The sequence below is a fragment of the Takifugu flavidus genome, chromosome 15 (assembly GCF_003711565.1).
Source record: "Takifugu flavidus isolate HTHZ2018 chromosome 15, ASM371156v2, whole genome shotgun sequence".
Classification (NCBI taxonomy): domain Eukaryota; kingdom Metazoa; phylum Chordata; class Actinopteri; order Tetraodontiformes; family Tetraodontidae; genus Takifugu; species Takifugu flavidus.
In genome coordinates, this window is record NC_079534.1 from 1403456 (window position 1) to 1430985 (window position 27530).

At 48.6% G+C, this 27530-nt stretch overlaps 1 protein-coding gene across 9 annotated transcripts in view; it reads left to right on the plus strand.

Annotated features, from left to right (window-relative positions):
* The window catches only part of st3gal3b (ST3 beta-galactoside alpha-2,3-sialyltransferase 3b), a 32547-nt gene extending 8089 nt beyond the window's left edge, over nt 1-24458 (plus strand). For 5 of the 9 annotated variants that reach the window (XM_057055982.1, XM_057055980.1, XM_057055978.1 and 2 more), the window contains exons 3-14: nt 161-244; nt 2102-2164; nt 2575-2616; nt 3940-3982; nt 5236-5328; nt 8019-8113; nt 11725-11788; nt 11866-11961; nt 12042-12228; nt 19378-19524; nt 21122-21268; nt 22068-24458. In XM_057055982.1, coding sequence (XP_056911962.1) covers nt 161-244; nt 2102-2164; nt 2575-2616; nt 3940-3982; nt 5236-5328; nt 8019-8113; nt 11725-11788; nt 11866-11961; nt 12042-12228; nt 19378-19524; nt 21122-21268; nt 22068-22157 — 1151 coding nt within the window. In that variant the 3' untranslated portion in view covers nt 22158-24458. The remainder of the gene's footprint in view (nt 1-160; nt 245-2101; nt 2165-2574; nt 2617-3939; nt 3983-5235; nt 5329-8018; nt 8114-11724; nt 11789-11865; nt 11962-12041; nt 12229-19377; nt 19525-21121; nt 21269-22067) is intronic. The other 4 variants (XM_057055983.1, XM_057055984.1, XM_057055985.1 and 1 more) reach the window with 4 other exon arrangements.
* The last annotated feature ends 3072 nt before the right edge of the window (nt 24459-27530 follow it).

The window sequence follows — 27530 nt, forward strand, 5'->3', positions numbered from 1 at the left end:
GTACTTTAATTACTTTAAGAGAAAAACAAATTAAAATGATGAATATCAGAGACAGGGCCCAGACAGGATGGAGATATTTTCCATATTCCACTTAAAACCCTCCCGTCTCTATGCTTGGGTGTTGGTCATTATGAGTCAGTGTCCTTTTTTCCATATTTAGAGAAGGACCAACGGAGGAAGGGGGTTCCATTGGCAGCGGTCCCGCTAAGGGCAGAATATCGTGGTCATTCAGCAAAATCACCACGTGAGTGTGTGTGTTGTCATGGCGGCGCGCTGAGCAGCGCTTGGGATCCAGCAGGGGGCGCTAAAAGCTTTCTCTTGGGGGAGGTTTTTCTTGCCTCGCGCGGAGCATGTTTTCAGAGGAGGACATTCTCAGGGAGAGACCTTTTGCACAGAAAGCACGGGACTGACCCCTGGCCCCCGGGGACGGCCCCGCTGCGACACTTCCGTGTGCTTTTTGGCACCTCGCAAGATTTGACTTCTTGTTGCTTGTTACTATGGCGATTCTTTCGGACGCCGAGCCTTCTTTTCCGATCCAGCTGAGTCCCTCGGTGGCCATCATCTGCCCCACGTGTGGCTCTGCCATTAACACCCAGTGGAGCCTTTGCTGGGATCCACTCTGGGACCCCGACCAGTCGGTGGCAACCGTTGCACAAACAAATCATTCTGAAGTTGCCAGACTCCGGCGGCCGCGCGTCGCTCTTTCAGCGAGACAATTTCCATCATTGAAGGAATTTATGAAACTGTCCCGGGGAACGAGGGCAGGGGCAAAGGCGGCGATTCGGCTCACATTTTCCTGCTGCCAGATGTTTGGTTTAAAGAGGGTCGAGGGGCAAAGACGAGAGTGAACAGGATCTCCTCTGCGCCCTGGTCAGCTGGTGTCACTGAGAGGATCAAGCGGATAATCTCTCTTCTTCAGGCTTGCTTTAGCGTTTAATGCACACAGGCTTATGTGCTTCGCAGACATCCTTTAGAGGGTTTCCACATCTTCCTCTCCACTCACTAAATGCTGCTCATGCGGTATCTTTCCTTTGCAGCGCGACGCACCAATTTAACAACATTGAGATTTCAGGCGTAGCGTCTGGATACCGTCCACATGACACACTGAAATCACTTCTGCATATTTATGTTGCTTTTTCACCTTTCCCCCCCAAGATCGAGCTCATCGCATGCATGTGCGTGCGAGCGTGTGCGTGTTCACGTGCTGTTTCCTAACAGTTAATGTCCTCAGTTCCTGACTGATACGGCCTCTAAATCAAGGCTACGTTGGTGTGTTGGGTTTGTGTCCTCTGTGTGTGTGTGTGTGTGTGTGTGGTGTGTGTGTGTGTGTGTGTGTGTGTGTGTGTGTGTGTGTGTGTGTGCGTGCGTGCTGATGAAGGGCTCGTGTGGCCGTCTCCTCTGTCAGCCTATCAGAGTGCATGTTTGACTCTGGGAAGGCTGAAGTGATGAGGGTCTCGTTCCACTTTACTCGTCTTCCTTCACCAGTGGTCCTCTCGTCCAGCTGGACTCCCAGTTTACACAGACAGGTGCTGTGGCTGACGTTAGCTTCTGTTAGCGCCCGTTAGCCTGGTTTGTTTTTATGTCATTTATCTCCGAATCTCTCACAATAAAAATGGAACTTTAAGTAAGGGTGATTCGTGGTCGTGGATATAAAGATGAACCAAACTTTTCTATCTGGGGCTAATTCAGAGCTTCCTAAAAGCTTAATTGTTTAAAATGATCCACTTTCCTGGGTGGATCATCGCCTCAGAGTGTTAATTACCTTCTGACAGTGACACCCGCTGCTTAAAAAATAATAATCAAGATGTTCCATCAGTTAAAAACTGCTAACAGTGCTGCTAACAAGCTTTAGCTTGAATTCATGCTGATCCGCACTTCAGAAGCAGAACAAATCTCCACGTCCTTGAGGTGGACACAGCTGGATCATCTGCCACGAGGACATCATAACCGATGTTAGCGTTAGCTGCCGATAGCCATAGAAACTTGGCCGGAGAGCGCCTTCTCTTGACTCAAAGCTTTCGCAGCTCCACTTTGCCTTAACGTGGTTTCCACAGCTCTTCATGGATGACCTTCAGTGTCCAAACCTCACTTTTGTTTTCAGAGGGGGATGCAGAGGAGACAACTGTAGCTCCGACTACAGGGGCAGAAGGGAGTGCAGATACAGGTATAGGCCCCGAGCCTCTGCCCGTCTTTACTGGGGGACTTGAAAAACTGCTTTAAATTAGTGGGTTTAATTTTATCCTCTAATAAATATGCAAAATGCTAACCCAACCATGAAAAATCTACCTTCCTCAACCTATCATCATCTTTCATGTGTTTTTGCACAATTGTACAAGTGTAACGGCGTCCGCTGGCTCCTAATTTTCCGCCTGGTCGGGCTCTTCATCTCTGAATAAAGGCGCATAATTCAGCCTCCTGGGTCTAAAGCTGTCAATCCTTCCTCGTCCTCCTTCCTCTCCCTCCTCTTCCTTCCGATGTGATGTCTGACATTAACAGTTGGTTGTGTTTTCACATCCAATGCTGCCATGACCCACTGCCCTCCCGACAGCGCTAACTGAACATTTTGTGTTTCAGAGTTGGAAACGGACAGCACCGTGGGACGATTTGTAGGCTCAGGTACATCTGCAGCCCTACCCGTCTTTGTCGCACTTTACCCTTGCTCCTAAAAAAGAGAGGTGAACTAGCAACGACCTGAACTCAGTCAAAACCCGAAACCAATAAGGGCTTTTGCGCATGCAAACGCCAGCGTGGTGCAACACTGCCCCCTGTCGTCGGGGTTTGGTAAAACACATTTGCATGTTCAGCATCCTGCTGGATTATTTTGGTCCTTTTGTTCAGATGAAACGGACCCTGCTGCTTTTAATTTTCCCATAAGCTGTTACCTCAACTTGGCCTCTGCCTCTCTGCGTTATGCTTCTCAGCAGAAACATCTTCATTTTTGCTGCAAAGTCCCTCGCCAGGACAGTGCTTGGACCCCCTCCCTAACCAACTTTCACGCCTTCCCATTGTCCAGATTTCATCATCTTTCTCCTCCAGCTTTTTTCTGTGAAGACCAGCCCCCCCCCAACCCCACCGCAGGAGTAATGCTGCACTCTTCCTTCTTTTGACTACTTTCCTGCCATGCTATTAAGCTACCAGAACATTTTATAGGCAAATGTTGCGTTTTTGTCAGCCTCATTATAAATGTCAGGAAAAACGTCGGCATAAATGTCTCATCTCTCCACGTTCCAGTTTTTGCACTTCTTCCCGAGCTCTTCCACCAGGCACCTATTGGCTGCCCCTGTGCTTGTCCATAGGTGATCTCTAATCTCTTTTCTAACGCCATTTTAAACCCAACAGATTGATTTGGCTGGCTTCTCTTTAACTTTGCTTAATATTCTTAACTTGTTACACCTACTGTGCTCGTCATATTTCCTGTCAGGGATGCATGATATTGTTTTCACCTGGGCTGATCTAGGCTTTCCTTTTTAGTGACATTAACATTTTAATACAATTTCATCATCCGGTGTGTACGCATGTCTAAAGGAACTAAAAAAACAGCAATTTAATTTACAGTCTCCACTGTGATATAACAGAGTTGCAACAGTACTAAAGTGGTGCTTGACTTCTTCTTGTCCTCGTGCTACACATCAGTTTTGGATGAAGTGCTGCCATCCAGTGGTGGGCAGACACCAGCACTCTGGCTTCTCCTTCAGAGGAATCGATTGATAAAGGATCCTCTGACTTTGGTCTATAAATGGACCACTAATTTATCTGTCCAGTCCAACATACTGTCATTCATTCCTAATTGTTTTCTAGGTGAAAGCTGCTCAGCTGCAGCTAAAGCTAGCAGGCTAATAAAGAGAGGGATGTAAAGCGATGTAAACGTCATTTCTGAGTGCGATATGTTGTGTTTGGCCCGTGTGGTGAGAATGATGTCTCTGTTTTTGTCTCCCCCAGTGTACGATAAGCAGGGCTTCCTGCTCCAGCTGGATACAAAACTGTGAGTACAACTTATTCTCGTATAGCTTGTTCATTGAAAGTGAAGCAACCCTCCGTCCCGTGGATTTGTAACTTGTTATATTTAGCAACCGTTGACCCCGTGGCCTTGCAAGTCACTCTGACTTTGTTAGTTTGGATGTAAGTCGCCGCGCTGAGCACTTATTCAAATACAAGTTGTGTTTGATCAATAGGGCAACACAAAAATGTAAACTCTGGGCCCGTAAATCTCACTGCACATTTTTGTCTCCCCTTTAATAAACACTTAACGTCTCCTCGCCACGTCCTGCTGAGAACTGCGCGGCTTTAATTTGCACCCGTTATGAGATTTGTCCGCGCTGTAGCCCCCCCCTACACACCCACACACACACACACACACACACCGTTATTCCCAGCTGGCTGCAGCTCGTCAGAGTGAGAAGCGGCTCCATTATGTGTCAGCGTGGCCTCAGAGACGTGTATAATTCCCTGGTTTGACACTCCTGCGTTAGCTGGCCCTCTCCCCGGCCCTCCCATTAGCGTGCAGGCTGCACTCGCAGGCCGCCATCACCGCCGAGCTCCCGCCAGCCCCGTCTGTCCACACATGCACACACATACACACACACACGGTGAGCACCATGTCAACAGGCGCTTTAGGGTGGTTCTCACACTGGTTCGGTTCATCAAACGCAGCTTCTTCCATTCCATCTACAATATCATTAATTACTCGTACAAAGAGCAATTCATTTAGAAACGGGTGATTAGGTTTGCAGTATGTGCAATTTATTCCCACTAGTAGCAAGTTAATGAAAAGTACCACTTTGCGGATTTTAAGTTATTTACCATCTTGTGGCTAATTGAGGCCACGCTGGGTATCGTATTTATACAGAAGAGCATAAAGTTATGTAGAAATGATGCTGCAGCTGTTCCCGCCAGCTCTGATTTAACCTAGCCTGAAGACCCAGGCCCCTCTGTGTTTATTTGAAGTAAATTCACCGCAAACATCAGGTTATTAATGAGCACGCTAGTACTGGCGAGGGCTCTAGCTTCAGCACGGCCGCTGTGATTATTTGAACAGGGTCCGTCTGCTTTGTCTGCCACACACAAGGTGATGGAGCTGTTGTTGAGTCCTCCGACTTCCTAAGTGACCTCATTTTTCCTCAGCTCTGCAGCAGATTGTTTGACAGTCTCCCTTTTTGGAGCTGCGTCCGTGTAACTGATGGTCTATATAGTCCTGATATGTGCGACTAATCGCCCCACTGTTCTTTTAATATACAGGTCACCAGAGTTGACGTACAAATACGGCAACCTCAGCGAAGGCGTGTGCAAGCCAGGATACGCAGCAGCTAAGATGACGGCCATCTATCCTAAGTGAGAACGCTTTCTTTTCTGCGTGTTGTTCGGATGCAGGCGGAGTCCTTTGAACCTCAGCTCGCACACACTCCCACACACACACACACACAACGGAGAACTTCAAAACTAAATTATTGGAATCACTTGCTGCTTGGACGTTGCGTGACGCATGATGTCACTCCTCAACCCGGCTCGGCCTTGAGGCTTTTGAGTCAGAAACAGAGGCCCCCACATTCCTGTCCAATCAGCCCGGGTTTTAGTCATGTTTCTCTCCTCTTATCTAGCATCACAAAACCAGACTGTGTCCTTGTGATCCCCCTGTAGGACAAAGAACCTCTGTCACTCGGGTACAAGGTCTTGCATCTCTCTCCTATCTCATCCTCCAGCCTTAGAGGCTTTCTCTATGACGGCCGTCCACTTCCTGTCCTGACTCATCACAAGCCCGCGAGGACCCAGCCTACACAGTCCTCCCGGGCTCTCCCCAATATCATTGGCGCTCTCTGCCTTGATTTGCCGACTTTTTCGGATCTATGGAGCATTGTACCATCAGCATTCTTGGAAGCTTAGAAGCTAACAGAGGAGCAATTTAGCACGTTGCTACACAATAGCCAGTGGCACCACTTGATTTAGATCTGTGCTGACATTTTTTTCCCAAGAGAAACAAGAAACCTGACTAGTAGAATAACAAATCCCAACACTTTGTTGCTTTACTTTTTACACAGTAACAGAATCACATACTAATCGTGCACTTCTGGAGAGGAGCAGCGGCACCGTGAGCAGAAAAGTGCAGCGCTGCTTCACTGGAGGGAGGGAGGCATTTTCGCCGAGCTGCCCTCCAACTATCTGAGCGGCTATATGTTAACAATGTCCCCCCTCATAATGACTTCCTCTAATCAGCCGCACGTGTCGGATCAAAGTTAGCGTACAGCACAAGTTCCCCACCAGGAGCCCAATGATTACTACCACCTTCAACCCAGGAACACGCAGGTCAATCAGCCCAATTAAAGCAGCGCTGAATGTGCATGTGTCTGCGCATTTTTGCATGTGTGGCTCATTACTGGGTGTCAAGCAGTTAGCGTCTTTTTGTGCACATCGTGCTGCTTCAGCCGCTTAAGCAGAAAGAAATTCATTTCAGTCCTGGTCCCAGTTTGGGCCTAAAGTTCAGATGTCTCCAAGAAGCTACTTAACCTTTATCAGCGAGGTCCTGTGGCTCTCCCTCTAATCATCTTCTGCTTCCTCCAGGTCTGTCTCCTCTGAAGCCCTGCCTTGTAGAATCCAATTTATTTTCCACATCTCCTCCCTCCCTCCGCTTCACCCAAAACTGTTTGTATTGGAGCCCTAAATCAAGTGCTGCAGTGAACTCGAAGAGACTCGGTTATGAAAATATTTCCCCAGAGATGGACCCTAACAAAGGAAATGAGTACAATGTGTCCCCACCAGCTGACTGTTTTGGGAGTCCTCACTTTCTTAAATTTAACAACAACCCTCCCTTTTCGGGTTGTCCTGTCAGGATGTGAGTGACGGACTGTTGGTCAGGGCTCAGTGCATCGTTATTTATCGCCCCTTTTGGCCTCAGACGTCTGGGGTTTAATGAATCTCCATTTGTTTTGGCAGGACAGAAGTCTTTCAGTGTGTGTGCGCCTGTCAGGTGATGCAAGGAAGAGAGAGAGAGTTATAACTCTCTCTCTCTCTCTCTCCCCCTGTGCCATGTTTGGTCATGGTGTCTCTGAGCTCTGTGTTTCTTTTCAACCTATGGCAGTGATACGGGACCAAGCTGAGTTCAGAAACACTGTCAGGAACACTGGAGCGTGATGTCACATGTGGCACCAGTTAGCGCAGGCCGTTGGCCACAGGAACCATAATTCACGCCTGGTTAGCAGCTAGCGTCGTTATAGCTCCGGTGGTCTGGTTTCTCCAAGCGCAACGGTGCGCCCAATTATTTCCTGTAATCTTTAAACAAAATAAAACAGCAGAATAGATCTTTTCTCATTCGCTTCTGCGTGATATGGAAACACACAGAGCTCCCGTCTCACGTCCACACGGCCTGACAGCAGGTCATAAAAACACACATTCATCCTGAAGCTGCGCTCGGGTCGCAGGCGTGACTAAGAGGAAATGGCTCCTTTTGATTTTAGGGCAGCAATTAATCAAAAGGAGACACGCATGCACACTTTTAACAGACAAAAGGACCAGGAAGAGGCGACGATGGAAGCAGCAGTTCAAGGGCCATGAGTCACATGTGTTTTTAAATATCAGACCATCTAACGTCTTGACTGCTCTTCACATATATATATATATATATATATATATATGTGTGTGTGTGTGTGTGTGTGTGTGTGTGTGTGTTGTTTTAGTTTGTGGAAACGGCCTCAGCAGAGATGATTTGAGTGCAAAACATTTGGGTCTAAGTATGTTCTCTCTGCAGATTTATCAGAACTGTATGTCAGCTCTGATTTGGGCTTGGACTGGACGCCCATGCTGATGGGTTATGCGCTGCAGCTGCGCTCCTGCGTCTCCCCGCGCGTCTCACTTTTTATCGCTCTCTTCGGTTTCACGGCTCTAACGCTCATGTTTGCTCAGCCCGGGAGGAGAGGGCGGTGCCGCTAATGATGCCGGACCAAACTCAGTTTGATTTCATTTAAAAAAAATGATTCCACTAACGTCCTCTCTCTTTGTTTTCTTTCCTCGTGCTCTTCCCGCCTCTACAGGTTCATGAAACCGGCGCCCATGTTCCTCGATCGCAACTTCAAACGTTTAGCAAAAGTCAACAGCTACTTACCTCCGTTTGGCTTCAAAACACAAGGTAAGAAGGGTTCCCTGGTGAAGCGCCCTACGTCCTCCGGGCTCATCAGGAAGAGCAGAGAAGGTCTCTTTAAAAGTTAGGGGCAGTTTTGATCTGCCGTGTGATCTGGAAACGTTCACGTCGATGATGTGTGGGAGCCTGACAAGCAGTTCCCTGGCAAAGTATTTAATGTCAGAGTAATGAACTGCCTGATGTGTGCTTTTCATTAATGTGATTGATGTTTATGATGATTTACACTTTTGCTGCTTTCCCAGCTCCCTGCTTTAAAACGGGTAATGAAATGCAAAGTCCGGCTCGTCCCTGTGCCCCCTGAATGACAGAAATTCTCTCGCTGTTTGGTTTAATTCTGGTATCAGAGGCGTTTAAATGGTCAAACTCTCACCTTCTATTGATTGTAATGAGAAAAACAAGGTTCTGCAGTCAGTTTCTCTCAGTCCTGACCCATAAAACTGTGAGTCAACTCTGTACTGAGTCATAATTAATATTAAATTCATACATTTGGTCCTGGGTTGATATTTGAAGGTAATCCACCTCTGGGTGTATTCCGTTACCTTTAGCCTTTGGCATGTTACGCTGTTATGAATTACTAAGGCAGCAATGTTTTTAAAACTAGGCTTTTTTTTTCAGTCCTGCATCGTCCGCGTCGGAATCGGTTGCTTCACAGATACATGACGTTCACATATGATGTAACGGTCATGTCATCCATGCTTAGCGTTTGCCTTTTGACAAGGGATGGGTCCTGATATCTGCTTCAGCTTTGGGGGAAAGTTTCCAAGTTTCTTTCAGCGCCGCCGCCAAAAAAAAGGGATCTCACGACACCCCGTATCGCCCGGTAGATTAGCAGAGAGGGCGAGAGGCGTCGGATGCAGCTAGAACACTTTGGCTGCGGCTTTTGCATGTTAGCAGCTGCAGATCAGCTGCGGGCCTTCAGCAGCAGGTTGAGACGGTTCAGAGGAGGAGATTGATCGCCTGATAGGCTGGTTTCAGTAACGAGCCAAATATTGTAGCATTTCACATCAGTCAGAAGCTTTAAAGGGCGCAGCTGGTGATAAATCTGTGGATTCCCTCATTATCAGGTTCCAACAGTCGTCCGTATGCCTCTGTATCATCCTCCTGCTCTTAACACACTCCGACACTTCTCCAATCACACCGGTACACACTGCCATGGGAACTGAACAGATAACGCTGGTCTGGCTTCAGCGGCGGCGTTGTCACATTTTCCAGTCCTTAAGAAAAGGCCGCAGGGTTAAAACTCTGTGGTTTGGAGCGCTCTGGGCCGCCGCTTGAACACACACACAGATCCACGCACGGTCTCTCCGTATCAAAAGAGTGCTACGTGAGCGTGTGTTACACCTGGGGTGTGTTTTCTGCACGGATCGAGCCGCAGCACGGCTTCCCTTTTACTGCTGCTCATGTGGAGAGATGATACGTGTGGATGTTGAATAGAACACCACAAAGGATTCCAAATTGGGACTGAGGGGAGGCGGTTTAGTTTTATTTTTACTTTCCTCTGTGATAACATGTGCGTTTGGCCCACCGGTAAAGCTGCATTATGTCACCTGTAGTGAACAAAGTGGCTGCGATCTTCATCTGCTTTGAATTACCGGCAAATGAAACTATAAGTTTAAAGGATTAAGAGACAGTTACTACAGCTGAGCAGCTATACATAAGGGACTTCATTTAAAGCGAATGCTTCCTTACACTTTACACTGAATAAACTGAAATTCTACACATTAGCCAGGGTAAAAACGCCACTGAATTTAATATTTAGCGGGCAAAAGTCAAAGTTTAAAATAGCTGCCAAAGTTAACATTAGTTTTCCAGATGTATGAAGCCCCGCAGAGCTTTTTTTAGCGGGGAGTTTGGACTGAAGTTGTTTCAGCTGTTTCCAAGCCTGTCCTAATCTTCTGCTGATCGGAGAGTTGTGCGTAAGACTCGCATTCTTACAGCAACACAAAATAGTTTACACGTGTCTGAACTATAACGCAAGCTCCTACAGGACGCGTCCAGTTTGATACGTCCCCCCATTTTATTTGACTTTAGAGGGCACTGATATACAGATCATTACAATTTTAATATTGAATCGAATTAGTCGTCACCTAGAAGCTTGAAGCACCCGTTCAGCCTCACTCGCACCACCTGCTCGTCACTATAGTTCTTTCAGGGTGTTTAAACTACAATCATCCCAACAATGTGTCTGTGTTTATGTGTTGTGATGCTTCTCCAGCTCACCAGCTCAGATTCCTGTCATCCCTGGAGTTCCTGGTCCCGAGTCGCCTCCATTCGTCTTCACCACGAGGCATACCGCGCTGAAATGTTTACCCGGGGTGCTTATAACAATTAGCTCCCATGTCATCGCGCAGAAGCGCGCCGTTGCCGTTGTGATTTTTCATGTTTCGCCCTGGGACGCAGGTGTGGTCTTCACACTGGTGTTTATGCTGCTCGGGGTGATGCTTGACGCCAGACATCGACACCACATCTAAACAGCTCACCTCTCCTCAGCAGGTTAATCATTAGAAACCTCAGCCGGGGCCAATGGCGGCTATTATGTGTCTTTAAAAGCCCCCCAGTCTAAACTGTCGGACACGGTTTTCCGCCGCAGAATATTTGCCTTTAGTCTGGTTTTGAATGGTAATGAAGCACAATAGAGTCTCTATGATGATCACTTTGATTACTCTTAGCGCTTTAATAAGTCTGGTGAAGGTTTCACCCGAGGCCGCTGACATTTGTGATGCCGGGAAGTTCACGGTAGCCCGTTTCCGTTTCACTTCAGTGTTACGGTAATGTCCGATCCGAACAGGAACGGCATCGTTAGGGTGACAAAGACAAGTACGGGAGGCCTAAAATGGTTAGGAGAGCAAAGAAATATGAACATCTGCGCTGGAATGTGCAAAGCATGACTGCGGAACGCGCCGGGAATGCGCGCTATGGCTAAACATCTTTTCTCACCCTGCAACCAGAGGGGTGCTCGCCACGCAGGGAGACGTGCCCAACATCTCCCACTTAAGAAGGAGAATGCACTTGTTTGAAAAGAGCATTCCTCCTCTGAGTGCTTTTATGGGAGAGTTTTAACACACGCATACAAATACCTTCTCGAAATCCGACTGTCTTTCCCAGATTCCGTCTAATCGGAAACATTTCCCCCTCCGTATTCCCATCACGGCTATTGGAAGGTGCTGATGGGTCACTCCTTATCTGAGGCTGAATAAACGGACCGAGGTGTTTTTCTCCTCCAGCTGTCTTTAAGACCACCTACATTGTTCTGTCTCCGGTGGTATGTGGAGGTCTCTGGGAGTTTGTTATTCTTTTATTTCATTTTCATTAGTAGATAACATCACCTCGTCTGTGGTGTTTAAATTGCATCAAACTTAAGCTGACTGACCTTGATGACAGCAGCACATTTTTCCGCGCCGTATTTAGAGACACACTATCTTTTAATGAAGTGAATTGGACAGTAGTTGTGTGAATCCGGGACCCAGATCAGCGCCAGGAAAACCATTATCCACTGGTGTATTGAGACAGAAAGCTGGGGCTCTGCACAATTAGCTGTCACACTCGTTTATGTGCGTCAATATGGTGCGTTCAATGACTCCTGTTGATTTCTGTTGCAGAGAGAATCATAGACAGTATTTTAACCACTACAAAAAATTACGGGCTGGGAGAGCAACTGGACAGGTAAGGACTACTGGGAGCCTGGATTTGGTTCATGCTGCTGCTCCCAGTTTGACTCATTTTTTGTTTCAATGTGGCAGCCGGAGCTGTAAAAGATGCATCATCGTTGGAAACGGAGGGATCCTGTCCAACAAGTCGCTGGGCTCTCGGATCGACGAGTACGATGTCGTAGTGAGGTGACGAACGCTGCCAGAGTTTAGCTTTTAATCATGCTCCAGGATTTTAGTTAACAAAGTGCATGCTTTTGTTCTCGAAGGTTAAATGAAGCCCCGGTCTCTGGTTACGGCAAAGACGTTGGGACCAAAACCACCATGAGGATAACGTACCCAGAAGGAGCCATCCAGAAGCCCGACAGCTACGAGAAGGACTCGCTCTTTGTGTTCTCCGCCTTCAAACCTCTGGATTTCAAGTGGCTCAGGCAGATGGTCTTCAAGGAGAAACTGGTAAGGTTATTTTTTACAGCTTTTGCAAGGAGGTGGAAGAATCCACAACACACAGACGCACAATAACTCATTGGACAAAAAGCCTGCCGAGCGCCACGTCTCAGCTTGAGTTTTTATTTAAATGCCATCCAAAAGCCGTTGTTTTTTTTGTTTTTTTAAATCACACTTGATCACATCTTTACACCCACATAATTACAGTATACTGTGGAAAATTTCTCCTCCTCTGGTTGCCTAAATATGTCTGGATGTTTGAGTTGCGTGTCTTTTTTTGGACCTCTGCAGTCCGGCCGATCACGTTTTGCACATTCCCTCCTGTAGACGTGCAAGCTGTATTTATAGTGTGATTAAGTGGACAAATATACACTGTGTATACCGCTGATAAGAGTCAGGGGTCACTTCAGCTTCTTATTTTCTACCACTCACTTTTTAAGAATGACAAAAAAATCCGGGGGCAACCTGTCATGTTGGGGGATTGAGTGGCTGTAATTCCGCCCCTGACCAGTTGGTGGCGAATGAATATATTTACTGTTATTCTCATGTTTGATGTCACGTTGTGTCTTTGTTCAGCCTGTGGCTCCTACCTAAAGGCACTTGTGTAAGTTATTGTTGAGTCTGAACACTAACAAGGCAGCTACAGAAAGATAAGGTCAGAATTCTGATCCTTCTGTCTGCGACAGTGAGAGCGTGTAATGCGATCATTTATCACAGTTTACGCTGCTGGTTACTGGAATTTTGGGCTTCCCTGTTGCACATCAGTCAGTCAGCAACTGCAGGAGAGCGTGCACATGTGGTTGAAGCGAGTTTATCACGGCTGTCAGGATCCGCTGCAGGCTTGAAACACCACACACTGGCTGCGCATGCATCCCATTCATCTGCCAATTTATTATATTATTCACTATATTTGTTATATCATACATAAAAACTACTTTTGATTGTTGTTTGACATTTTTGCACTGTACAATTAGATTCCTAAGCACATAATTAGTTATTTTCCCTCCTCATTCTGCATCACATTACCAGTTTCCAGGTCTCCTCTTGTACTCCATCCCTCACATACTGACACACTAATCACAGCACAATAATATATTTCATAAAGAGTCTTCTGGGTGACCTTCTGATTGCTGTGGTTAATGACGAGCCGCGAAGCTGCGACTTCTTAATCACGAGTGTCAGACTGAATGACAGAACTGGCTTGGGCTTATCTTTTGAAGCATTACAGAAGGAAGTCATTTTTAACGGCTGCTGTGTCCTTTTATAGCCATTGTCAGTGAAAACGCTTGCATAATCACTTTCATTTTTCCTCTCTAGTAGCCTATATGAGATTAGTTTTAATCCATTTAATGCCAGAACACTGGGGGGGACGTAGTTCAAGCTCCTTTATTGTTATTAAAATAAGTGCTGCTATATTTTAAAGGCCCGTGTCAGATTTTAGATCCCCTTGCTGTAAATCATTACTTGCTTGCATTAAAGAATTTAATTAGTCTAATTCTCAAATGTGGAAACGAGCGTTATTTCCCTGCACAGCTGTGACTTTGAGGGAAAACTACTCCTGATTGTCAAAGCTGTTAGTAGCTGTAAATAACAATAAATAACAGTAACAATACGTGCTGCCGTCCGTCATGTTGACGGGTTGCACAGCAGCAAACTGTAACTGAGCAAAGTTGCAGATGTGATGTTGGACTGAAGGTAGGAAAAGTAGCTCCGAGAGCTCAGGGAAACAGGGAATGGAGGGTTAAAGTAACACCAACCGGGGAGGAACAAATGAAGGTGGAAGTGGCGCTCGGACGAAATCGTGCAAAGTGGCTGGTTGGGCTGAAAGCGGGCCCTCTCGACCCCCAGGGGCCCAGATTTTTCTCTTTTGTCAGAGACGAACAGTGGAAACGGCTGCTCGGGATAATTGATCTGGCCCCTGGCATCCGAGTCAGCCCTCTTTGAACTGGCGAGGAGGGAAGAATGTTTCTCATGGCTTTAAAAGCAGGCAACATAAAAGTCTGTCTTTGTTCACAACTGGACATTTCTGCCACAGAGAAATAACAAATGTGCCACGTAACGGGCGACACGATGCCTCCCAAACGTTTCCCTCCAAACCCTCAGCAGGTCACTCTTCCGTTGCTCGGGTTAGAGTATTTTATGCTGTCTCCTCTCAGATTAGTTGGGAATATATAAATCCGCCCCGCTCAGATCAATAACCCTGCTTCTCTTCTTTAAGCTGTGGACAGCATGAAAGTGTTCACAGATGTAACATCAGGTATCCCGCAGAAAACATCCATCTTTGCCTCGCTCGGTGATTTCATCCTTGAGGCTCAGGCCGTGCAGCTTTGGAAGGCCGTCCTTTGGAAGCTTTTCCGTCTCTGGCTCCCAGCGGGAATCTCTTTGTGCGAGCTGCAAAAGCTCCTCTTTCCTCCTCAGTGATGAATGCAAGCGCGGCCCTTTTCTCAGAGGTTAGTGCAGCCTCTAGTGACTCATCCAGACAGTTATCATAAGTCGATCTGGCCCGTGTTGAGGCTTTTTTTGTGGCTTTTCAAAGCCCGCAGCACCGTCTTGGACGGCTGAACAGAACCGAAATTAGCGGGGTCACTTCCCAATCTGTTCACGTTTTGCACACGCTGACAAACACGAGCGCCGGCCCCGGACGCAGACGCTCGCCTTCAAAGTCCACTTTTCTAAACTTGACCTAATCAGACCCTTGGCTCGCACACGCGCTTGTCTCTGGGAATCCGCCCCGTGTTCCTGGACCTGCCGTGCGCAGCAGCAGCAGCAGCAGCAGCGGGAGCCTTCCCTCCGACCTCATCCATCAGTCCCGCAGGTCTCCCTGATTACAGGACCGTCGCTCAGCCCGACCCCACAGACGCAGCCGTCGGGCTGATTGCCAAGTGTTTACGGCCGCGGCGCGGGCTTTACAGTCACCGATAAGCTTCTCTCTTCATCGGGTTTCAGCCATGCACGCGGTGTCGCCGCGGTTCGTGCACTCACAGCTCCGGTTGTTTGTATATGCGGGGATATTTTCAAACAGAGCCAGTAAAGGATATACACTGGGCTCGGGGGTGAAGTGGCAGTGTTCTGTCCTTCCTGTTTGTTTACAATAGCTCTCTCTGCAGGCTGCAGAGGTAAGTGATGGATGGGAACAATTAGAGGAAGAGCCTTTTCCTTTAATAGTGAAAAGCCAAACCTGAAGGATCAAAATATTTTAAGCGCATTTCCCGGCCAATTCCGGAAAATCAGGAGTTCCAGGAATGACCCAAACAGCGAGGTGCTTGTGACTGATGAGCAGAGTTTTCCAGCGGAATCCCTTCCAGCTAAAATATTGCTATCAAGTTTTTACTTTTGGATCCGTGTGTCTGCCCTTTTTTATTTTTTTTAATTTTAAAAACTGGCCCAAAAGGTTTGTTGTATCTCTGTCACGGACGACGCGCTGCCAGACCGAAATAACAACTATATGACCTTGCTATACGACCTTTTCAAGGGTAAACATCTGCGCAGAAGCCCAAAGTAGCACACATACATGTATTCATAAACATTTACATACTTGTAAACATGGATTTTGAACATGAGCGAGGGACTAACATGGAGACCGGATGTGACTGATTACCGCCAGTGTTATGTTTCCAACATGAGTCACAAAGGTTCCCTGTAACCATTAACGCTCAGACCTGCTCTCTGGTACCTTTAACGCTGCCTTCAGATGAGGTGGATGATGAGTGTTACAAAGTTTGATGTGTTGTAACATGTCGCCCTGTTACCAGGACTAAGAGAGGGACTATTTTTTTTTACTAATGTCTCAAGTAGGTCGAGGCAGCATCTGTTTTTTTTACCCCAACACTGCATATGTTGCCTTCAGGGTCAAAGTCCTGGCAGGTTGGGACGTCATTCTCACGCAGGCCGTCACGGGTGTGTGGAGACGAGGGTCTCACACACCGAATAAACGAGAAAAAGCCCGGAAAAGAGAAACCAGCGTGACCCCGGTGAGGGCAGAGGTCTTGGTATGTGTCAAGAACAGCAACTACAAATTGGTGAAAGCTTAAGAATGAGGCAGCCGTCCAGAATTCTACCTTCACTAACGACCAGGTTCTGCTCTCATCCCGGCAAACATGACAAAGCTGAAGGATTTATTTCCTGTTGCGTAGGAAACCAGGGCGAACGAGGGTGCGTAATTACCTTCAGTTGTATTCATCCACTCACTCAACCAGATTTTAGCTTAAACTGTTTCTAGTTTATAGCACATGGGAGCTAATTATATAACAGCCAACTTTCAAGGATGGAAGGACATCTGTGTCATCGCTGCCATGTTACCATGTCGTTAGGGCAAAACTCTGGAATCATGCGCGCAGTACACAGTGTCTGTGTCTGCTACATTAGGCTGACGGATATCTGGCCTGTTGTGTTTGTTTACTTTAAAGGGATTTAAAACCACCCTTAGTAACCCAGCAGATGTGAAGCCTTTTTTCCCCTTTACCCTCATATTTCAGCTTGTTTTTAGTGCTTCACATCTCTACAGTCAGTCCCGGAGGAATTGTAAACTAAGGTTTCGGCTTCATTTAACACACAAAAACGTTATAGTTTAAAGGTGAGTCAGGTTTCGGGGCCCACACTCACACCAGCCGCTGAAACACCTCCCAGTTTTCCTTTCTTTATGTTTTTGAATAGTCAGAAATGAGTACATCCTCTGAGCTGGAGTGCTGAGCTGCCGTGATCTACTTTTAGGTTATAGAGAGCATAATGAAACAGGAAGTCAGGGGCTACAAATGTTCATAAGGAACATTAACCTTATATTCTTTCCTACTTGCCTTATTTTATTGTTAGCAAGCCATGGAGCAATCATGACTCTGTTCCGCTTATTTGGTTTTATTTTATTGGCTCTAAGATGCTAAACATGCTGGCGTAGCGCAGTTCAAATAAATGAGCCCATAAAGCCTAAATCATGAAGATGTACAGTGTTGTTCCTGTATATTATGAGCTTTAGACCATGAATTATTCTCCTGGCTGAGCTGTGTTTAACTTGCTAGCTCACTGTTTCACAGCACTCAGTGTTAACAAGTGTGTCGTGTTCGTCTACCTGTTTTATGTGTGTGTAACGGCCTGAATCGGAGCAGCAGGCTAAGCCAAGTTCAGCAGAGAGTTAGCAAACACCCTGAGCGGCACGAGCATCCACCGCCAGGAGCCAAATAGCAAACTGCTATCGTCATCTCAGATGGAGAACTGCACTTTAATCAGCTCTCTGGAAATTTGCTTCAATTCAACAATAAATTCGGAGAGCACGTCAGAATTGTAACATCGTTTACCCCTCTCCGACACGCATTTCCAGCAATTAACTCCGAGTTGTTTTAGCAGGTGCCGTCTCGGAGCACGCAGCCTTGTGCACTCACTTAAATCTAATAATCCAGCCCAATTTAACAATAAAGCTGTTGCAGGAAAAAGGTAATCAGTCATTTCCTCCCTGGCTCTCACCCCGACACAGAACCAAGCGCCAAGGCCAGGCACTTGTTCACCTCTGGAACACGTGTGTCAGCCCTCGGTCAGCCTCTAAGCCGGGCCGCTCTGCTTCCAATTCTGTCCATAATCAGACGGCGCAGGTTCAAGAGCGTTCCTGTTGCCAAGCTAATGTGTTCGACGCCTGCAGGTTAGCGGTCAATCGCAGTAGAAACCACATCCTCTAACCCGAAGGCCGCCTTCTTTTACCATTTTATTACACCCAGGGAGCCTCTGTCGTATCACAGGAAACCGCTCATCATCTGTCAATATTACCTGTTTAGAGCTGATGACTTTTAGCGTAAGCCCCTCCCACATTCCTGAACTCATACCACCTCTCGGCGTCAACAGTCACGCTATAATTGTTCCCACGTCTCCCAAAGCCTCCTGTACATCCACAGGTGCCTGAGTGTTTTCAAAAAGGTCCCCACCCCGTCACATTTGTGTGTAAGTACACATCGGGTCACCGGCGTGTAAAGCGAGGGGCGTGTGTTGTGTCATCAGCTTCTCTCTGTCCCAGAATAAAGAAAAAAAGCGTGCATCACTCTCCCTATTGAGCGTACGCCGACGCACACACATCTAAGCCACGCTGCTAAATAGATGCCTGGCAAACACAGGCGGCGTTGACAGGCGAGATGAGCTGCCGTTCCTGTTGCAGCTTGCTGAGGGCACGGAGCCCGGGCCGCGTTCAAAAAGAGCCGCCACTGTTGAAGCCACAAAGCCAGCAGACTTGTTGCTGCTGCCTCTGCCAACACACACAAACACGCACACACTGAGTGATGCATGGCCGTATCAAAGACAGCCGGGTGGGTGCTCGCCTATTTGAACAGGTGATTCCCATTTACATCTGCCGACCCCGTTGGCTCGGGGCCTTTCTGCAGGAAGTCGTCGACCACGCACGGAGTTGTAGTTTTCAGGTAAACTGGACTTGTTTGTTGGAGGCGTGACGATTATTATTAACATTTGCAGCGACCTTCTGGTCGAGATGACGACACGAGCGAGGGAAGCACCGAAGGAAGTCCACTTTAAAAGAAAAGGGTTCCTGAGAACACAGATTAAACTCATCAAGAGGAAAGAGTGTTTGAAGCTCACGCTAACACGCAGCGTTCTCACATCAGAGAGTCCTCCATTGTGGAAAAGAGAAACAAACCCATGTGATGAAAAGTCCGATTGCACATCAGCGCGTTTTACTTAGTAAATATTAATCAATTCTGTTGACGTGTTCTAACAATATTTACTTTATTAGGAACATAAAGTTGAATAAATAGCCAAGCTCTTTCTCCCTGTTCCCTGAGCAGGATCCACAGGAATTTGATTTGCGGAGATATTGATAACTGAGGTGAAGAGGTTCACCTTGCCGCCCTCTTCTGTAGCCGTGGTGTTCGGAACGCCGGCCGGAGCGGCTTCCCTCTCCCGCCGCTCTGCCAGGAGTCATAATTACCGACGTCCTACGACCTGACTTCATCCATTAGAGACCCAAATCCATTTCCTTAATCAGTGCCGGTGGAGTCTGGCTGCTGCTCGGCTTCTGTGTTTTCTGTCAGTGCAGAATAAATGAGCTCGCCATTCCCAGGTCTCGTGTGTCCCCCCCCCCAGAAATGTTTTCTTTCTGATGAAACCTGCTAACAGTGTCCCACTTCTCCCATTTCTCTTCTCTCTTCTTCCTGGTTCCAAATACCTCAGAAGGGCACGGAAGGGTTTTGGAAGTCGGTGGCGCACTACGTACCCCGGGAACCCACGGAGATACGAATCCTCAACCCCTACTTCATCCAGGAGGCGGCCTTCCAGTTCATCGGCCTGCCCTTCAACAACGGCCTGATGGGTAAAGGGGTAAGAGGAGCCTCTGATTCCGTGTCCGTCTGATCATTTTCCTGCCAAAACCTTCTCCGATCGCTTCAGCTGTCCTCACATATTCCGATGAAGGACCAATTGTACGAGAGCAGTGGACCTCAAGCGACCTTTTCGATCCATTTTTCTTTGCGTAGCATTTTTGTGGTGCTTTTTGAAGTCTCGGCTTCTCTGTTTTAGGATTGCAGCTTACTCTGTTTTCATAACACAACCAGGGAAAGAAAGTAGATTAGTAGGAAATACCAAACAATTTCTCTTTGTTGACATTGCCGCAACGTGGAACGCGCGCCGCGCAGGTCCGGCCAGTGTTCTACAGCTCCCCACAGGGCTGCTTTCATTCCGGGTTGGGAATTCACAGAGGCACTTTGCTCGTGGACTCGGAACTTGTGCAAACATCAGAGAACAAACGGCAGTTTCTGAGCAGACGGAAGAGAACCGTAGTGTGCACGGAGGGGTTGAAATCGGTTGTGTCTGTGTGACTGTTTTTCATTGACGGCTTAATTGAATTTATATGCTTGTTCTTGGTAAAACGGGATATTGTGAACACTCTGCCCTCTGGGGCCGCCAGAACACCCCTGCATGAACTGGAACATGTGTTCAGCATGTGGACATCTGGCCTCGGTGTGTGTGAGTGAGTGTGTGTGTGTGTGTGTGTGTGTGTGAGTGTGTGTGCGTCTATATGGGGACTGCAAGAGCGCTAACACAGGGATTTTTATTCACTCTGTGGGGTCTCGGTAGGGATAAACTTTTAGGCCCCAGAACTTCATCATTACATGGAAAAATGTGAGGTTAAGGGTGGAAGTGAACTGAGTTTACTGTTTGGGTGAGTTTAAGTTAGCCTGTGCGTGTGTGTGTGTGTGTGTGTGTGTGTGTTGTGTGTGTGTGTGTGTGTGTGTGTGTGTGTGTGTCTTTTATCATGTCCATTCTCCAGAATTTGGCCTTCTGCCCACATTAGTTGAATTTTCTGGAGTTTGATCCTCATATCTGCGTTAAGTGTCTTCATGACTGCACGTGTGTGTGAACTCATCTTATCAGAACACACAGCAGGGGGTGGGACCGCCAACCCTGAGGGCGGCAAATCAGCCTAATGATTTAAGTGGGGGCCTCCATCCATTCTTTCTTCTGCACCCCCCCCCCCCCCACACACACACGCACACGCACACACTGTCCAACACACACTTAGAATCACACTCTTTACCCCCCCGGATCAATGGCAGCCCAGGGCAGTTAGGAAGCACATTTCAACCCTGTAGATGACGGTGCGGGGGGGTGGGGGGGTCACAGGGGTCACGTCTTAAAGGTAATGGTTAATCACCAAGTGTTCAAAGTCAGTTAGATGCAGCAGAGCAGAACAAAGACAGAAGTGTGTGTGTGTGTGTGTGTGTGTGTGTGTGTGTGTGTTGTGTGTGTGTGTGGGGGGGGTGTGTGTGTGTGGTGTGTGTGTGTGTGTGTGTGTGTGTGTGTGTGTGTGTGTGTGTGTGTGTGTGTGACAGTGATAGCGTCGCACCTCTTTCACCGTCCAGGCTGAAGGTCATTCTGGAAACCAGCCTGGTTCTGACAGCCTGTTTCCTCATTGCAGAACATCCCGACTCTGGGAACGGTCGCCATAACGATGGCCCTGCACAACTGCGACGAGGTGGCCGTGGCCGGGTTCGGCTACGACATGAACACGCCCCACGCGCCCCTGCACTACTACGAGACGGTCAAGATGTCCGCCATTAAAGAGGTGAGCGCCGAGGCGTCCTTGGACGACCTCCGGGCCGGGACGCCTCAGAGTTCGGGTGGTCCGGCGGACCGGTTCCACAGTCCGTTCCTAAAACAAGTCAGGATCTATAAAATGAAGGCTCGGCTGGGCATCGGGTCAAGACTGGACAGTGTTTAATCTATAGCGCACTAAAACGGCACCGGGCTTTCGTCAGCCACTTCATCAGCGGGGGAACTATTAGCGTTCTGTTTGAACGATGGTTCTGTGAGCGCCGTCCCGACAGATCCGCCTGCCCATCCGTCAGGCGCCGCTCTCAGTGTTTACGCCGAATCAAAGATGTCCCCCGTGCGCCGGCGCGTGTAAACCATGAGCTCAGCACGATGATAACCTCTGTCTAAACTCCCGGCGAACCTCTGGCATTTATTACAATCATCTTCATCAACGCGGGCGGCGTCGGTCGCACGCGGCCGCGCCGCCGCCAACACGCCCGCCGCCACTCGCTTGATTTGCTGGAAACACACGGAACGCCTGTGAAGTCGTCGACCGCTTTGATTAGACGAGCCGTTTTCTTTCTATTCCCGAAACGTCCGAGGAAATTAGAGAAGATAAACAAAAATGACTTAAATATCCATAAAGGTTGTGGGTTCGTGTATATGTTATATGTAGGTATTGATTAAACAGCCGTGATGCATTTCTCTTTCTATATAATCAGGATATATTACTATCAGCTTTAGCTGGGATTCTGGGGGGGTCGGGGCCTGATCCGGAGGAAAGGCTCCAGTTTCTGGTTTAAACTCCGTGTTTGTCCTGCTTCCCGCAGTCGTGGACTCACAATATCGCCAAGGAGAAGGAATTCCTCCGCAAGCTGGTGAGGGCCAACGTCATCGCAGACCTGACCAACGGCATCTGAGTTTACACCCGCCATCGGCCTCAGCCCTCCCCGCCATCCCAGAGGACTGCTGAACAGGAAGCGGGGGGAAGAGGCGGACTCTCGGAGCAGCGGCCCTTCGGACCCCCGCCGGCCTGCTGCCCGGCCCATGCATGGCCAAACGTTATTTTAGGACAAGACGACCCTGGAGTGTTCCAGCGGAGCGCTGCACACGTGTGCCTTGAACCAAAGACTCCTGTTGGCTGGGGGGTGGGGGGGTCAGAAGGGGACGGTTGCAGCGAGGTTCTGACGGTCCTGCTCTTCAGCGTTTACAGCTCGAGCAGCTCCCCAACCAAATATCACACCAGAGAGGTTTTATAGATGCTGACATATGACTTTGGGGATTTAGCTCGAGAGAATGGAAAGAGTAAGGAGGGGTGGGGGGGTATGGGGGGTGTGTGGGGGGGTCGACTACCAGTGCCAAACGTACCTCGTGCAGGGGGAGAAGTCATCCTCCTCTGATTCTTGCTGCCTGAATGTATTCACTTTCTTCAGTGTAAATATGGGAGATTTTTACTGTGCTTTTTATCAAGCTGCCCCCCCCCCCCACAACAACCCTGACCCCCCCACAACCTCCACCTACATGTGCAAGTTACCCTCCACACCTGGCTCACTTTAAACTTGACTCACTTTAAAAGCCCGGCTGTAGATTAAAGACGGATGCCCCCCCCCCCTGGTGGCTGGCTGCAGTATTGGGCCTCATGTGTAACACTTCACTAAAGTAGCTGAGCAAACATAACTGGTTACAAGTCCAACGGGCAAACAAGTGTTTTCCTCTCTGGAGGTCACAGAGGATGAAAGGTTACAACAAACGAGTTATTACGGGGGGGGGGCAACAACAAAGCCGGTTCGACTCATCACTGATTGGGAACAGAGTTGACGTTATTTTCCTGGTTGGGATTGTTTGTGTCCAGCGGTACTGTCCCCACCCCTTTCTGGGTCAGATCCTCCCGTTGCTGCAGACGAGTTTTAGTTCTTCACTCGTTAGTGAAATTGCTGATTGTAGAATATGAATAAATGAATATCTATATATATATAATTGTTATTAGGTTGATTTTATTATTTATTTTGTTACTAAATCCTAGCATCTTAGTCACAGGCAGGCCTGCTTCCAGTTTGTACATAGAGAGAACGGCGTCCACCTCCTCGTGCTTCCTATTGCGTGTGGGATCCATCTCGTATCCATTAGCTGTTGCGTGTCCTCGTGTAACCTGATTTAATGTCCTGAGCGATCCACAGCTGCAGACCAGCGCCGCCGCCATCGGAGCATTAATGATCACTCGAAACCGGGACGCGAGGATGTCGGAATGTCACACGTGTTTTGTTTTTTGTTGGTTTTTTAATCCGACGGTTGCGCTAATCCTCTTCACGCAGCGACGGTGCATTCAAGTACTTCAAGAAATCGGGATTGTTTTGAATCCTTGCCCTCTTGCATCACGAGCTTCCGGGATCCCGCAGCGCTCCGTCCTTCTCCGGAAGAACGCGCGGCTTTTCGGAACCGAAGTCCTGCTGGCGGCTACGGCGACGGCGTGGGGGACGTCTTGGCGTGGCCCTGCGACGCGGGACCAGCCCACTCCACGTGGGAGGAGCTGAGACTCTTTGGAATATCGATCAGCTTCGCCTTGACTTTACTCCCCAGGAGGATTCCAAGATCTCAAAACTAACATCAGCACATGCGGCGCCCCCTGCTGGTGGGCTGCAGTACGGTAACAACCCCATTTCCTCAGTGTTCACACTCGCGTGTGTAGACGCTTTCAACTAGTTTTTCCTGAAACGGGAAACCACTGGACAATCTGTGTAATACTTGAATGTTTGATACTCGTGGAGCAGCACGTGCACGAGCCTGAACGATTAGACGGGAGGTAGCAACACGCATCATTAATAATGTAAAATATTTGCAACGTGTAGTCAGCGGGCTAAAATAAACCACGCCAAACCACCAGTAGATTCTTGAAAGCGTTGACACAAAACAGATCTTTTGTTGAAGTCTTTTTTTTTCCCCCCCAAAAAGGTTTAAGCGTCTTTTTTTTTTTTCTTTGATGAGTGCTGGAAAAGCGTTCATCAAAGATGGATCAGGCCCAAATCCGAAATGGAATTCTTTTCAAAGGCGAATGTATTCCCTCCAATCATCGATCGTATTTATTGAACCATTCTCTTTTTTTCTTACATCAGCATCAGTGAGAAATCAGTGTTATCAAGTGTTACGGTGTCTTTTTAAAAAAACAAAGCAACTATCCAGTTGTAAATGGCTTTCCGCGACTCAATAAATGCATTTGTAATGGACGCTGGCGTGTGTGTGACTGTTTCACTGCAGCAGCTGCGTTTGCAACCAGCTCTGAAGCAGTTTGGCTTTGTTCTGTTTCTTCTCTCTGTTTTATCCCGTGTTTGCACGTGTGTGTTTCTATTTCCTACATATTAAGTACCAAAATACTGGTTATACTGGCAAAGTGAGGACATCTTAGAAAGTGGGGCCGTGAGGCTGGTGGGAATTTCAATGGAGAGTTTGAGGGTTACTACTTGGTGTTAGGGGTTAGGTCAGGGTTGGGGGGGTGGATTGGGATGGCTATGTTTAGGGTAGGGAGGTGGGTAATGCGTCCTATCTATGGCGGTCCCCACAAAGATAGAAATATAAGGATGTGTGTGTGTGTTCCAGTGCAGGAAGCTCTCAGCGGAGATGATGGAGAAGAGGATTTCCTCACCTGCGCTTTTCCCTCTCCCGTCCGATGGACTTCCTTCCTCCTCTTTACTCTCGTCCATCCTCGTCTGTGCGTCCTCTCTGCGTCCTCTTCCAGCCACGTGGACACCGGGGCCCCGTTTTTAGGAGCAACGCGGCCCTCTTGGCCCTGAAAGTCCCTCACGTTTCACACGCTGCTGCGTCGCTGCGGCTCGAGCGATCCCGGCCTGTCCAGCTGCTCCGGCTGGTGTGAGGTGAAAACGGGACGGGTCGCCGTGGGCCCTTAAATTACCGTTAATGGGGTGCCAGAAACCCGTGACCGTGGCCACTCGTGGCGTGGTGGATTTCAACCCTCCACGCAACAGGACGAATATGTGTCACCTGGGAACTCCCCGAGGCAGCTGTCCCGGCTGGAGGCGGTTCTTCCTGTCCAGAGCAGCGGACGGGGGTGCGAGTGCGCCTGCACCTCCTCAGCTGACGGGCCTTTTATTCTGTGCGACAGGTTCCCCACCCCACCTTCTCTCAGTAGGACTGGAGCGGAGGGGCCACGACCCCCGGGCCTGAAATTTAAACCCCTCATAAAAAATAAAAAAAAAGTTGGACTGGGGAGAGAAAACACCCATTCAAGCACACCCCCCCTCCCACACACACACACACACCCACACACACACACACACATACACCACACACACACACTCCCAGTGTTTACTCAATATCGGGTCAGCTGCAATGAGGGAAAACAACATTCCCTCTCCAGCAGCGCGTCCCACTTTCTGTCAGTTTACCTTTGCGTCCGGATGTGTCGCGCCTACAAGGCCGTCCTGTGTGACCTGGGGGGGTGGGGGGAGTGGGGTGTTCTGTTTGGTGGGGGGGCCCCGACCCCTCGTCTTCTGATGGCTTTGAGACGTCAAATTGTGACAAACACAGTCAAGCCGTTAAACCTTCAAAAGACCACCAGAAACCTCCGTATTGATGGATCCTGGTGGGAAAAAAAGGTTTGTTTCTGACCCCGGGCTGAAAAATCGCCAGACTGCCTCATTTTTTTGGGAAACGCCGCCATTAAGTCCCCAAAAAAATGAATGATCTGCAAACTGGTTCCTGGTTTGTGTTCAAGCCAGCAAAGGTTGACATCGAAGCTGCTCCGCATCAACGTGGCGATGTGGCTACACGAGCTGGTTAGCATGCTGTCATTAAGCGCTCGGAGCTACTTCGCCATTAAACTTGAGCCGTTTGAACTCCAGGATTAATGAAAATCACCAATGGAGGAAAATTCTCCCGGAAGCACGTGTGCCGAGTTTTGCCCAACGCTAACAGCAGAAATGCTAACGGCGGAGCCTCAGTTAGGGAGGAAGGTTCTGTGTGTTGTGGACTCTGCTCACCCTCCGTCCATCTCTCTAACAGCACTTCTAATCAAGCCAAAGCGGCGTTTATGCAACCGGCGCCGCAACAAATGTGTCGTGCTGGAAGGCAGCTTTGAAAACGCTCTGAAGTGTAAATGACTGTTGATGCATCCGTCATTGTTTGAGCCAACGTGCAAACATGTTTTGGAGTTTCGCAGCAACAGCACGACTCTGCCCCGCAGTTCGGATTGGTTTCGCAGAGATGGCCCCCGCAAGGTTTGGACGGCGTGCTGCGCGGGGGGCGTTCCCGTCTGAAAAGTGAAAACAAACTCGCGGACCTGAAGCGCGTCCAAGGGAGGAAGACACTTTTGATGGTGAGGGAAGAGGAGAGCGATCACCAGGGAGTGCAGAAGAAGGAAGCTGGAGATCCTTGGTAATCTCTGGAACTGTCTCTCAGTTCCAGCATCCCCCTCCTCCCCCCCACTGGACCTGGACTCCGATGGATTCGACAGCTTGACGGGCCCAAGCCGCCACCCTGTAGCCATGGAGACGGCAGAGAACATCCCTGAGAGCCCCACTAACTTCCCTCACAAAATCCAAAAAATGTCCTGGAATATTAAACTCGTAAATCTAATTTTTATATTCCAACAATGACCCCAAAAAAATCCTCTCCTGCTGAGCCCGTGTGTGTGTGTGTGTGTGTGTGTGTGTGTGTGTGTGTGTGTGTGTGGTGTGTGTGTGTGTGTGTGTGTGTGTGTGTGTGTGTGTGTGTCTTACATGACCTTTAACAGGCACTATGCAAAAACTGTCACCCTGCAAATCACTCTCACATTTCCAAACATGTCCATCGTCCTTGCTCACACTCACACACACACACACACACACACGTGTGACCCTACCTGCAGAGTGCTGCCCTCTGCTGAAACTCACCTGCGGGCTTGTTTACATGGATCCTTTTTGTTGGGGATTCTTTCGCTCGCGTGTTTTGGAAGCACAATAGTCGGATTTTGTCTTTTCCTACTCGTATCTTTTGGAACATTTTGATGAGAACCTTCCCGGGAGGGTCTCTCCTGCCGCCCCTTGAGCTCATCCCGGTTATCTGACGGCACATTCCTGCGTATCGTGCACCTCAGCTGTGTGCATTGTTGCTTTGCTGCTGGCTGCTATTAATAGAGCTCCGAGATCCTCCCTGCGTTTGTGTCTGCCTCTGCAGAGGAGGAGAAAGTGGCCCCAGAGAGGAGCTGTTTACCCAGCCTTTGTGCTCCGCCAGCCGCACTGTTTGCCGTGCAGGGAGTGCCTCAGCCGGAGGGCCCTACCAGGCAACGGAGGGAGGGTGGGTGG